The 14,252-nt window shown below is 48.1% G+C and overlaps 1 protein-coding gene across 5 annotated transcripts in view; it reads right to left on the minus strand.

Annotated features, from left to right (window-relative positions):
* Nucleotides 1–410: 410 nt before the first annotated feature.
* Nucleotides 411–14,252, minus strand: part of SLC8A3 (solute carrier family 8 member A3) — a gene marked incomplete at its 5' end in the record, with an annotated part of 89,404 nt that continues 75,562 nt past the window's right edge. For 3 of the 5 annotated variants that reach the window (XM_083864019.1, XM_083864016.1, XM_083864015.1), the window contains 4 exons: nucleotides 411–3,468; nucleotides 3,790–4,065; nucleotides 5,135–5,234; nucleotides 5,776–5,900. In XM_083864019.1, coding sequence (XP_083720145.1) covers nucleotides 3,092–3,468; nucleotides 3,790–4,065; nucleotides 5,135–5,234; nucleotides 5,776–5,900 — 878 coding nt within the window. In that variant the 3' untranslated portion in view covers nucleotides 411–3,091. The remainder of the gene's footprint in view (nucleotides 3,469–3,789; nucleotides 4,066–5,134; nucleotides 5,235–5,775; nucleotides 5,901–14,252) is intronic. The other 2 variants (XM_083864018.1, XM_083864017.1) reach the window with 1 other exon arrangement.

The raw sequence follows: 14,252 nt of genomic DNA on the forward strand, positions 1-14,252 counted from the left end.
AGGGTCAGGTGTCCAAATACAAGTGGAATAAATTAGTCAGTGATGATACTGGGTGAGAAGGCAGCATGGTACTGGCCAAAACTGGGACACAGTTCCTGGAGAGCTTTTGGGGGACAGGTTAGTGTCTCAGCAAAACTCTTCTTCACCCAAAGGCTGATTTTTGACCAGCACCCATGCAGTGCAGCATCACTAGGACACCCTTCACTAGGGAAGATGTGCAGCCCAAAGCACAAGGACTGCTGGGAGGGGCCAGCACCTGTTATTGCAGGCTGCCATGGGAAGTTGATGGGAGAAACAAAGGGGAAAGATCATCAGCAACAAAAACAGCAGCAAAACCTCCTCTCTGCCAGCTAGACAGGGGCAAGGGCTGCAAAGTCCTCCCAGCAGTACCAAACCAGAGGGCTGGAGCAGTGAGGTGGGGGAGCAAACCAGCCAGAGCCATTGCAACCAAGTGCAGGCAGCTGCCCCAAGGAAAACAGAAGCAAGCAGATAGCTAGACCTTAAATAAAACAACAGCTTAAAAAAAAAAAAAAAAAAGCCACACAAAAAATTCCCAAAGGCACCAAACCTGTTGTGGTTTTTTTTAGCTTGCATATTTTTTAATGGAGTAAAAAAAATAATTAAAAGGAACATGCCACAGATGTCAGCCTGGTGCAGATCGTCCTTCTGCATGGAGGGCACCAGGGGCCCCATACAGTTCCCTCATGGCAGCCAGTCCTACCCCTATACCCCTTCCCTGCTGTCAGCTGGAGAAGGAAGTGGATGAAAAGCACATGGTGGATACAGCACAAGCACAAAAGAAGAGCACAGCAGCGCCCCAGGCTGGGCTTTAGCCAGGGATGGCTACGCTGGCACAGGTAAAATAAAAGCTCAACAGACTCTGTACGTCCCAATTAAAACCAGCAACAACAACAACAATCTCCCCTTGAGAGCTGCACTTTAAACCCCCACAAAGAACATTTGGAGATTCTTGTAATTTTTCTTTTTGTGTCACACATAGGAGCTCTTGGGTGGATGGGCTGGGTAGCAGTGGCAGCAGCTGGTCTTGGTGGCTGCTGGCACTACTGGAGCCAGAAGGACCAGTGAGCTCAGTGGGAGCCTGGCATTGGGGTCTCTTGCCCATCTTTTGGATGCAAGGTGTTGGATGCTTTTTAGCTTCAAATCCAATGGCTTTCACTCATTGTGGGCCCCCAGCAACAAAGCTCTGGCTGCTCATCTGAGAAGGATCCCTCTTCTCTGCCTCATGTATACACATTTATGTATAGATATCTGATAAATATTTTGTATGAAAATAAATACTGCATCTGTGTTTTAAGAACCATCCTTGCCCCATCTAGTCATCTGCTATAATGTTACATTTCTTTTTGTCCATGACAATTTTGTTCCCATTGCTTTTTCCCTAACCCACGGGCATCTCCTCCCTGCCTCCTGGGGCAGCCAGAAGCACTACAGCAAGCAGAAATGTACTTTTGGCAGCCCCTCTCTTACTTGCTGCCTCCCAAAGTTTAGCTTATTTTAGGGAACTTGATTAAAATGGTTCCCTTTTACAGCACCTGTTTCATGATAAAATAAATTATCTTCATCTCAAAAACACTTCACAAAGAGTAGGATTTTAACAATCTCTTTCAGGGCTCTCATTAAGAAATATATTTCTAGATAGCACTGTTTATATAGACATAGGTATAATTTTTATTTATTTTATTACCAACCCAACATTTCAATTTGCAGCTGTTGATGTAACTCATGACATACTCTCATAGTGGTGGGGTTTTTTCTTCTTTATCCTTAAAAAGAAATGCATTTCAAATTAAAATGATGCTTTTTTTTTGTCTGTCTGGTGTTCCTAAAAGGTACTTGAGATGATGTAGGAGTCCTGACGTGGGTGGCAGTTTTTAAGCCCGTACCTGTCAATGGCCTGGAGACCACCAGCGAGGTGTGGGTGCTGTGAAAAATGGGGTAGCGACGGAATGGAAGGGCAGCCACACCACAGCTCTGGGTGGGATGGTGCTGGGAACATATGGGCACGATATCCAGGTTTTCCTGAATTCATTTCCACCTCTGAGCAGGAGGACCACGCAGCAAACCTGCCACCACCACCATCCCAAGGAGCCTGTGCTGCTTTCCCTGTCCCCCTTGCTCCTCCCAGGGCAGGATGTTTTATTTCTTTAACAGATGTAATTTAACATAATTTTCTCTCCCTGCAGTACCACGAGCTCAAAGTTAATTATACAAAGAGAAATGTCATAGTCAAAATATACATGACACATATTGTATTAGAGGGTCAGGGGTTTTTTTCCTTCTTTTTTCCTTAGCCCAGGCAGGTGATTGAGATGCTACATGCTCCAGCTTTTGTCACTAAATATGTGTGACTGTGTGTCTGTGTTTGTATTAAAAATATATCAGTCTTGTGATGTTCTTAAAAAAGAAAGAAATGGAAGGTGGCAGGGGAGGAAACGGATAACAGTGAAAAAGTTTTTTGACTGTGTCACAGTCTTTTGTGGCTTCAGAAATACACATATTCAATTCCAGCACTGATGGCAGCTTGAAGCTTTAAGTTTAACTTTTTAACATTTTTCAGATTAAGGAGTAAAAAAGAAAAAAAAAAGAATCAGCGTGCTCCCCAGAACAAAAAAAAACCCAAGCAAACAGAAAAAAAAAAAGAAAAAAATCCCACAAATTCCTGAACCAGACTTCTGCAATTCTCAACTAGTAAAAACAAGGAAACATCTCCTTACAGTGGAGGGGTGCTCGGCAGGAAAGGAGATGACTCCCTGTGGGAGAGGTGGCCTTTGGAGATGGTTGAAACTTCATAATTTCACTGAATAGGGTCAGTGCCTGGGTTTATTGTGTTTTATTTCGACATTTGTCATTGTTGCTTTCTTTCGTACCATTTTTGGATAGGTTTTGTCTCTTTGTTTTTTTCACTCTGTGATGGTTTTGCCCTTGTGGCACGCAGCTGTCCGTCCGTCTGGGCAGCGGCAGCCCCTGACAGACAGCCGTACCCTCCGGTGAATCCGCCATCCCAGGACTGGTGTCCGGTGAGGTAACAGAGGAGGCGGCTCCTCCCCCGGCAGCACCGTCCCTCCACCGCCTAAAACCCCTTGATGTAGCAATAGGCCTCCAGGGTGGCGAAGAGGATGTAGAGCAGCCAGAGGCTGACGAAGAGCAATGTCGTGGCCAATTTGCAGCCCCGGGGGCCGCCCAGCTCCCCGCCAAGGTGGGGTCGCCGGCGGTAGAGGAGGACGCTGATGCAGATGAAGGCGAAGATGGTGAAGAGGGTGACGGAGAATGCCAGGGTGCCTGCTGACACCTGGAACTCCTGCCCCTGTGACGCCCAGTAGATTGCTGCCACTGACCATGCCAGCCCGATGCCCAGGAAGACGTTGACAGCGTTGCTGCCTGTGACATTGGTGATGGAGGCGTCAGCATACATGTCCTGGATGGCTGCGGCTTTGCTGGCGAAGGTGTCTGGGGTTGAGGGAGGAGGGAAGGAGAAATCACTGGGAGTCCAACAGGAGAAACAGACAATCCTTCATGTCTGGGGGCAAGGGAGGCTCAGGTGTGGCCCCAACCAGGTCAGGACATGGACCAAGAGGTGCACAATCCCCTCCCAGATTCAGAGATCCCATGCTGCCACAAAGCAGGGTGGCAGACCTTGCCTGGGGACAGGGCTTTGAGGACAACCTTCCCAGCCTGAACCCCATGCCATGACAGAGCTTCTCCCCTGAAATGAGGAGCATCTCCAGAGGCCATACCTCCCACCCCGTCCCCTCCCCACGGCCACCCCACCTGGTACAGAAGTGCCAAAGGCGACGAAGATGACGGCGGTCACTGAGTCCTTGAGGCCGATGGTGCAGCCGAAGTGGGAGGCGAGGTCCCCGATGACGGCCGTGAGCATGCCAATGATGAGGATGGAGACCACGAAGCAGGCCCAGCCATTGCAGTACTCAGTGGGGGGCACACAGGCAAACAGCACCTTCCAGAACACTGTCAGGAAGTGCATCACGTAGTCAAAGCACGACGGCAGGCGCTCCTCACCAGACTCGTCCTCGTCCTCATCACCTGCTGCAAACAACATGGAAGGAGAGGTCCAGCATTCATTCCATTGGGGCAGCTTGTGCTTGTCTCCTCCACCCCAAGGCTCCAGGGATTCTGCTCTGCTGGGACAAGGTTGTGTGGTGCTGGCCATGACAGTGAATTCAAGGGACGCCAGGTCCTTCAGTGATGGGTGAGGCTTGTCAAAAAGAATGTCTCCCAGCAACCTCAGAGCCCTCAGGGATGGGGATTGATGTAGAGGGGTGTTGTACCCACAAGAGGGGAAGCCCTGTCCCCATCCATAGGCAGTGACATAAGAGGTAGTCAGCCTGTGGAGATCACTGTTGAGTGGCATGAAGAAATTACAAAAGCAAGTGATGTTTTGGGCCAAAAATAGCAGAAAGTAATAGAATTGGGAATCTGGAGAGATCTTTTTGATCCTCCTGCTTCAGGGCACAGGCTGAGCTATCCACTGCCTCCTCTACAGCAAGGTGGAAAACACCCCTTTGGGGCAGAAGCCAAACCAACCATCAAGGAAAGGTTCAGAAAGATGCCAACTGCCATTAACAGCATAGATGTGCCTAAAATACCTTCCCCCCAGCTCCCTGGCTCTGAAAGCAGTGAGATCTCTCATCAGGCAACAGCTGGCAGGTCTCTGAGCCTTTTCCTTTACCAGCTGCTGCCTCAGGAGGCAACATCTCCAGTCTTTATGTGATAACCCTCCCTACTCCCAGGAACTCTACTGGCTATGGCAGGACATCTCCCAGTAGGAGCTACCTGCACTCGCCAGGATCTCAGCCAGGATGGGATTTTGCTGCCTATACACTGCTCATCAGATCACCGAAGCAGCAGGAGCACTGCCAGCTGATGCAGCCTTTGAAAACTGGCCTTCTGGAGGGCTCTGAACCAGAAGATGGATCTCCTGGGCTCTTCACTAATGTACCTGCAAAAGCCCACTATTTTTGGAGCAGAGGAGTTCTTTGAACTGGCTTTGCTGATGGGTTACCACAGCTGAGCATCATTGACCAGGGAGATGCTGTCACTCCAGGCTGCATGAATCCTGTGGATGTTCATATGGATTTTCGGATGTCCCCCTCACCTGCGCTCACAGTAATGGCCTCCATGAACTGGTCCCTCCAGGAATGTGTCCCTACAACCAAAGCCAGGTTTGTCTTCCTAATCAGCTTGTCCACGGTGCTCTGTTGTGGGAATAAAGATACACAGCAATTAAACCAGCTGCTAGTAGGCAAGGATGATCTTGCAGTGCACTGTGGTCTCACAGACCCTTTCTAAACTTGTGGAAGTGTAACAAGCACTCTCCTACCAGCTAGATTACACCATGACTAGGGTTGAGCCTACCTTCTCCCAGGACTGGCTGATCCAAACCTCACAAGAACCAGCTTGTTTGCCACATCTTAATCCTGATAAAGTTCCTTCTTTCCTCAACCCTGCCTCATCATAGACAGCTTTGCTCCTGCATCCTCCTGCCCCCTGGCTTCTTCTGCTTCCAGCAGGACCTTCTTACTTTTCTCCCCCCACCCCAACCAGCAGCAGCTGCTACTTTTGACATTTGTTGTAGACTTCACCCACCCTTTACTAGAAGTATGCATTACATACTTCTTTTCCTCTCTCAACAGCCCTTTCCCTGCACACGCTGTCCCCTCAGTTCTGCTCTCCAAGGGTGCTTGACAGTGCCACATGGCTTTCCCCTCCTGGAGGACCCCTGGGACACCTACTGACCTTGAACTCATAGGACTCCTCAATGATGACTTCCAGTTTGGGGTGCTCGCCGAGTATTGGTTTGCCCATCTCTGCAATTCTCTTGGCTTCCTCCTCTTCAACTGTCATCTTCCTCTCAGCCACCTCTGTGAAAGCAAGGCCAACACCAAGCTGTGGGCAGCAGCCCTGCACCTCCAGGGCACCATGGGGGCTTGTATGCAGGGCCTGAGCATGGGCTCCTGCAGCCCCCTCACAGCTTTCTAAGTTCACACAGCAGTTTGGGGGGATGTTGGACCACAGAAACAAAGGACCAAGATTTCTGAATATCAGTCACCAAGAACACAGGCAACATGTCTTTAATTTATTAACAAAAAAAAACCCCTTTAATGTTTCTTCAGTCTGCATTGGTGCTCTTGGTTGACACAGACTCTTCGATCACCCCTGCAGCTGCCACAGTTCTAGGGAGATCAAGGTACCAAACCATTCTGCCATTTGGGAGAAGTGCCCTTTAAGACACTTCTAACAAACACCCTGATGTGCTCCCTGATTTGAATGAACAAGAGGCAGAGCCTTTTATTTTCCCTTTTAGTAGGAAATCATGGTTGGCTCCTTGTGCCTCTCAGTGCTTGATGTAACACTCAGACACACACAGTCACAACCACATGTAAACCACACATGAATTGGAAAAATCAACAAGAAGAAAGTAATGAAACAAGTAGTTTTTTCCTTTCATAATGCTGTGAGGATGCTAAAACACTGGAACATGTTGTCCAGGGAAGACCTGAATGCCCTGTCCCTGGAAGTTCAGAACCAGGTTGGATGTGGTGTTTGAGCAACCTAGGGAAAGGTGTCTCATGGGAGTGGGGTTGAAACCAGATGATTTCCAAGGTTCCTTCCAACATATTCCATCCTGTAATTCTACATTTAGCTTCTGCTGAAGGAAACTAAACCAGGACCTGGGTCAGCAGCATGCTGAGATGACCCTGTGTCAGGCTCAATCTCGCTGATGACTGAGCTAATCCAGCAAGGGGTCTCAAGAGGGTTCTGGTTGCCCAGATGGGAAGGAGCATCCCAACCAGATGGAAGGGTTCCCTGGCAGTGTCCCTAGTCCTGTCCTAGGTCTCCTCTTCCACCCACATGCCTAAGTGCAGGGACATGCTGATGGGCTCTCTGTAAAACCAACATGTCAAGAAAGGGGCTGAGTTCCCCTTGGCTTTCCTGTGCCTGACCAGTCAGGATGTACAAGCTGCAATACAGGGCCCAGCTGAGCCTGGGAGTGGGAGATAGAGCTCTTTAGAACCTGGGAGGGTGTATCACAAAGTCAGAGCATCTTGTTCTGGCTAAGCAGTGGGTCAGATTTTACCTGAGGTTTCCTGCAGAGGTTACAAATGCCCAGGTAATGCCTCGGATGTGATTAATCCCATGTGGATCTCATACTTCACACTAAAACTCACACAGAAATTATGCAGTCCCAGTGAAATCTATTTATAAACTCTGACTTCTCTCTTCATCTGCCTTGCTAGATTGACTGCAAAGACTGTAAGCCTTGCAAGACCTTCAGAGTTTATAAAACATAACTCCTGTGGCAGGTGACATTATTATAACCCATCACAGAAACAGAAAAGTTGCATCTATCATTTGAAATCAATGATGTACATCAAAACCATCACTGCCTAGCTCCAAGGCAGCATTGTCTGGATTTAGGAATACCCATAAGTTTAGAAAAAAGTTACAGAGACAGAGGAGCACAGCACCTGGAGAAGAAGAGGGCAATGCAGGATGCTGGAGGATGCAGGGGGTACATCTTTTCACTGTAATTAAGTTAAAGGGTAGTTAAGCATTGGAATGGGCTGCCCAGGAAGGTGGTGGAGTCACATCCCTGGAAGATACCAAGAAACAACTGGATGTGGCACTTAGTGCTGTGGTTCAACTGACATAGTGCTGTTTGGTCAAAGGTTAGACTCAATGATCTTGAAGGTCTTTTCCAACCTTAATGATTCTATAATTCCATGATTATAAGAAAATGTTCTGCTTTATACTACACTTGGAGGCATGAACTGATTATTATCAGGAACAAGATTCAAGGTACTAATATTCACTGGAACAAGGAATCAGATGTAATGTACATCTCTTTTTCTAAGACACAGAACAAGAAAGTCCAGTCTCTTGCTCTAGTTGGGAGTGTGTGAAGATGTGTCCATCAATGAAAATGCAGGTGCTCACACATCAGTTGCCACAGCACATATGATGTGACTTTGCTTCTGTCTGAGCTCCATATAACATGAAGGTCAGGGGCAAAGGCACCCTTAACTCCACAAAGCCCAACTTGGCAGATGAGCTGAGTACATGCTGACATGTGCTGATAATATAGAACTGAGAAAAAGCACTACAGCCATCCCAGCAGGGTTGCAAAGCCCAGACTTGGTGACAGTCTGACCCACTAAAACTCTCCCTGGAATAACTACATCTAAAAAGCTGTGGTCACAGTTGGCAGTGTAGTCCTTTAGGCTCCTGCCTAAGTTGCAGAGTGTAGAAAGAAAATGTCTAGAATCTGAGGAAATACTCTGAAAATAGGGAATATCAGACAGAATTTCCTCAGCTTAACTCCAAGAGAAAGGATGCAATGAAACTTCAGTCCCCAATCTAACTGATTTAACAAAAGCCTTTGGCATGGTAAGAGAACACAGAGCCTCACACAAATGTTATGCCTCAAGGCAAGGCTGAACTGCAGGCAGGTCTGCAGGCACATGCAGTGCAGCAAACTTTCTTATCTCCATAGGAAATGGTATTCAGCACAGTGTCATCCCAGAACTTGACATCTTGCTTATGCTGGTTTATGTACACCAGGCAGGACAGTGCAAAATGTGAATCCCTCCCTGAGGAGAAAAATCTCCTGCATCTCTTCTCAGTGCAGGGCTGTTGGGAAGGCTGCATGGGAATGCCTGTGTTCACAGAACCTTGCACCTTCTAGCATGTGGCTTTGTTGTCTCTGCAAGCCACCTGTGGATCATCAACTGATACAACAAGCAAGGCAATCACTTGCCAGGCAGCTCTTAGAGTAAATCAAGCAATACAACCACGTCCAAGAGTATTTGCCAGCCTACAGGCTGGGTGCTAGCATCAGCTTGGGACCAGACACCCCACAAGGTGAAGGTGGTGGGAGTTCTGCTATTCCAGAAGGCACCTTGCCAGCAGACTAAGTGCCACCAGAGACACCTTCAAGCCCTAGGTAAGGCACTTGGAGTGAAGAGACAAGCTGACCAGCTCTGGAGACCTTCAGCCTACTGACAGCACATCCAGGGAGACATGAATAATGGAGGCCACTTCCTCTGCCGTGTGTATGGTGAACTGGGGTGCAGACAGAAGAACATGGGTACTCAAGAAGGCACATCAAGGGCATCCTGTGGGGACAGATGATTGACTGCAAAGCTGAGACTTTCAATGCCAGCTGTAAGCAAACCACAGAACAGGCAAAGGGAGCATGTCCAAATGTGTACCTCATAGAAATCCTAATAGTGGAAGCTTTTGGATAAGGAAGAAAGGAGGTAATTCCTTAATGTCTCATTAAGATGCATTTGTGAACTTGTAACAGGAAAACAAAGCACAGAAACCTAATAAATTTCAAGGGTGCATTTGAAAACATTTATGCTGCCATTTACTTTCACCGAGGCTTCATCCAAATATAGGAGAAAACCACAAGACTTTCATGTCAGTACTGTGCTGGATCTTCTTGGTCAATGCATTCATGCAAGTGACCCATAGGTCCTAAATACCAGGCTGCTGACTGTCCTCTGAAATTAAGGCAGTGGCAGGAAGGACAAATTTAGGAGCGCAGCTGATATTTTTTTTCCCAAACCTATACTTGCCATAAAGTTAAGGCGGGCAGCTAAGCACCTTCAAAGAGCGATATGAAGCACCTACATAATTCCACCAATTCTGCCCACCTACTGTTTAGGACACATGATCCCATCCTAAGCCTGCTCCAGGCCTGGTGGGTCTGCCTGTTTCAATGGGATGCTGAGGGCTGAGCTGAGCCTGTGTGTACTGACCCAACAGCTGAGAGGGAATAAACTCTTGCAACAACCCAGTGGCAGAGAACAATCCCAATGCTCTTGCATTTTAGGGAAGTACTTCAGCCAGCACAGGGTGCACCAGCCTGCCTGTAGAGCTGCAGGAGGTTGCTAACCCTGCAGCAAGCATGGAACATGCTCCCACACAGTCTGGTGTCGGGCTGGGGTCTTGGAGGGCTCCTCCAGAAAGCAGAGACAGGACATCTGTGAGGTGTGTCACACAGGACCCCACTGTGGAAGCCTGAAAAGAAGACCACCAAGGGCTGAGATAAATAAAAGACAAAGTAAGGGGGAGTGAGGATGGAGGGGGTTGTGCGTTGGGAGAGAGATTTTAATTTGGAAGGTCAAGTCTGTCAAGGTGAATGCTGCCAAGCTGCAGCTTAATTATTAACTAGCCTGATTTCTGTTTGTATCTGCATCAGTACCTACTTTTCAATGTGGATTGCACTCTGGACTCCCTGCTGTCAACTCCAATTAAGCCTGATAAGGTCTGGCTGTGCCTATCAAGAACAGTGCTTGCCAGGACCTTCTGGGCTGCCTTCACCTCCTCCCTGGGAATGAGAAGAAAGGCCAGAAAGGGGTCCTAGACCCTGTCTGCTCTGGTACCTAGATATGTGCTACCATGGAGTGTTAAGAACCTCTCCATGCTGCAGGAGCACACAGAGGCTGCTGAGGCCAGGCAAGCTGGGGCTGCTGTGCCAGCTGCTGCACCAAGGTACCCTGTTCCTGGTACCAGGGATGAGTTAGAATATGGTACAAGCAGGTGAGACAACAGGTCTGGTAAAATCAAAGGCTGAGTGGGAGGAATGAGGATGAATTATGCTTTTGCTTGGGCTGTAGCAACAGCCACAGCTGATCCCCACTAGGTGCTGGATGGTGCAGGAAGAAAGGTGAGGTTCTTGGATAAATCACTCCATGCCCTAATTCTGCTTTGTTCAGACCCTTAAAGCTATGACAGACAAGGGGGCTGAGCAGCTCCTGGTTATGGTCTTGCCACTGCTGTGCTCTGCAGCCCTGGGCACGTCCCTGCCATGCTCAACTGTTCAGCTTTCACCCCACGTCTGTCTCAGTCTGTCTCTCTCACCTCATGTCTGAAGGGCCATCCCAGGACTTGAGCTGCAGTGATCTGCAAAGCACTTTCAGACCTGCACATGACAGGCCATTTCTTAGGCTCAAAATACTGTAAGCATAACCTGTCCTCCTTGTATTTCTCCCAGGGAAAGGGGAGCACTGAGCTGTGTTCCCACATTGTGCACTGCTTGCCTACTCAACGTCCTTCAGACTGGGGGGGATCAGATGGAAACTAGACATTGCCTGTGGCCTCCTGGACACATTATAAATCAAAGTTAGATAAAGTCCATTTCCATGGTGTAATCTGGCCACTGCATCTTCTGAGCTGAAGCAGGCAATGGGAAGGCCCTGTAACACTATCAGAGAGGCAGATACTCATCACCTAGGCAATGCTGCAAGACTACCAAACAACCAAGGACCAGCTTGTATTCCCTGACACTTGCTGAATAAATTGGATTAAAACCAGCAATGTATTCATGAAAGATTGCTATGAAGGCCATTTCACACTCCTTGACCTATCTTGTCTCCATCCATTTCTGGAGAGGGCATGTATCTGCATGAAGGTCACCTCTTCTGGGGACTATGCTGCTAGGAAGAAATTAAAACAACAATTAAAATGGGATCTTTTTTTTGTTGTTGCTTAATAAGATATAATCCTGGCTAAACAAAGTAAATAGTGAGCATGAATGAGTTCCCCTCCCCAGAGCACTGTCAAGCTGTCAGTCACAAGTGGGGAAGACTTCTGGCTAAAAGACACCCTGGCTTTAGAGATTAGCATACAGATATGCCCTTTATGGAAGCACATGCAGACATACAAGCACTGTCAGCCTAGGCTGCCTTCTAAAATGTAAGGAATCTGCTTACTTAGCCCTGAAAGCTATTTTTGAGACATGATACATCCCATACACATACCCCAGCGTTCCTTAATGCTAACTGGGAAATGCTGCACATTCATTTGAGGAAGGCCAAGGCACAGGGCTGGGAACTGAGCATTATTCCACTCCTGGCTCTGCCTTAAGATTGCTGCTGACATGACTGTCCCCGACTGGCCAGACAACTGGCATCTCTGCTCCTCAGACTTTCCCACTGCAAAGTGGTCATGGCAGTTTTAATGCATAAACAAAGAAATATATTTAGAAGTATTTTCTATGAACTGGATGAATATATAGAAATTATGATATAGAAGTATCTACCATTTAGATAATTCCACAGCCCTTTAAAGTTCTAGATCATTTTAGCCCAAGAACTGTCAAATGAAGGCTGTGCTCAAGGTTTCAGTGACTTCTGCAAAGGCTGGAAAGACCTTGGCAGCAGCTCTTCCACTGCTGGCAAAGGCAGCAGGGAAAACTGGAGTACCTTTGCACTTTGGTATCAAGTATTTCCTGTATAAACAAAATACAGAAAGATCATTGCCAGTGTCACAGTATCACAGAATCACAGAATGACTAGGTTGGAAGAGACCTCCAAGATCATCAAGTCCAGCCCTAACACCTCAACTAGAGTATGGCACCGAACAGAAGGTTAAAAAATCTCCCAGACTCCCAAGTCTCTCCACAGCTATCCCATACTACTCTGAAGCCTGAACAGTTGGTGCTGGACACACGGCCAAGTGTTGCATGGCCTTGCAAGTCTGGCTCAGAGAAAGAAGAAATCTGGAAGAAATAAATGCTGAACAGAACTGGCGCCCTGCCCAGTTACTTTACCTTGTGTAAAATTCACTGCCCTGTTTGGGCCTGGAGGGCCCTGCAAGGCCAGGGAGCCAAAGTCAGGATTCCTCATTTCTCCCCAGGTAAGGGCTCCTGGGACAAGAAAAGCATTGTCACTTGGGCCCATCCATCAGGGCACCCACACTTTCTATGAAGAGAAGGGATCACTCTTGTGCAGCTGCTGGCCCTGCAGGGGCTGCCAAAGTGGTGCCATGGGAAGGAGAATGCTCCAGGGTTGCAGAGGAGAGCCAGAACACCCAGCAGTCCCATGGACACATCCCCAGAAATGGGATGCTGCCCAGGAAGAGCTGTGCCAGCTGCTCCAGGAGGCAATGGATGAGGTGCAGGACTGATGGATTCCACTGAAACATTCAACAATGCAGTTTTTAAACAAAGATTCCTGTGCGCCTGTGTAACCTAAATCTAACATGACATGGACTAAACGAGGACGTCGCTTCTCTCCCCACTGATTAGCCATGATTGCTGCTGAGTGACACTGCAGCACGTGCCTGCTGCTGGATTGAAGCACGTGTGGGGGCCAAGCACCACCAGCCCAACACATGTCACATACTCAGAGGGCACCCGAGGCTGCTTGGCAAGGGAGACCCCAGGGACCCCTCACCAGAGAGAGAGGAGCCTCTCCCTTATGAACCGAAAAGTAACTTTTCATAGCTGATGACCAAGGTCTCCAATAACAGCTGCCAAAAGCAATCAGGCTGGATCAAAACAGAGGGAGGAAAGTTACGTTATTTTAATAGAAATTATTTGGTTCCTGGGGTTCTGATCAAATTAGGCAGCTACTGAATTAAAGCAATGAAATTACTGGGAACGACACTATGCTCAACTTATTTCCATTCCTCCCAGATCTGAAGAGGTAACAAAGGAAACCATCCAAACCATTCCAAGGAGTTTTCCATAAACACCCTAAGCTGGTATTTGGGGAACTGGGGATTTCTGCCTGCCACTAGCAATTTTCTAATTAGTCCAATGGGCTCAGGACATCCCCTGTGCAGCAGATTTGGCATCCTCCAAAAAGGGGCTGGACTGAAGACTTTGTTGCAGATGCTGCTACTTTGATTTGCAGCACAGCTCAGCTACCATGAATGCTTTGGTTTTCAGCTCTGCTAACAAACCTATGGGATTTCAAGCTCCTCTCTGCACCCTGCATGCCTACCCTTATCTTACAAGAAATGCTTCTTTAGTGGAAATTCAACAGTAATCACACCTGGAATTGAAGGAATAACAAGAGTACAGCAGGCATACATTGCACCACAGTGGAATAAAGACAGACCAGTGTAATGGGGATTTCAGCCAAGGAAGAGGGGCTCTGTATTAATACACATGAATTCCTGACACAGGGACAGGAGATGCAGAGCGCAGAACCAGAGCTGAGGGTGAGGAGGGAAATGGTGCTGGTGCTGATTGTACTGTGGCAGTACTGCTCTGGCACTGGACACACCCTGGGGACCCCCTAGGATGGGAGGTGGAGAGCACAGGGGTGAAGGCACTGAGGGGTGAAAGCACTGAGGGGTGACATGTGACCCTCCATAGGAAGGGGGCATCTGCACAACCTTGTACCCTTGCCCACCCCAGGCAACACTGTCCCACACTGCAGAAATGCCACCTCCCGGCAGAAATCTCTCTCTTCTCC

The sequence above is a fragment of the Zosterops lateralis genome (genome assembly GCF_965231275.1).
Source record: "Zosterops lateralis genome assembly, chromosome: 6".
Lineage (NCBI taxonomy): Eukaryota > Metazoa > Chordata > Aves > Passeriformes > Zosteropidae > Zosterops > Zosterops lateralis.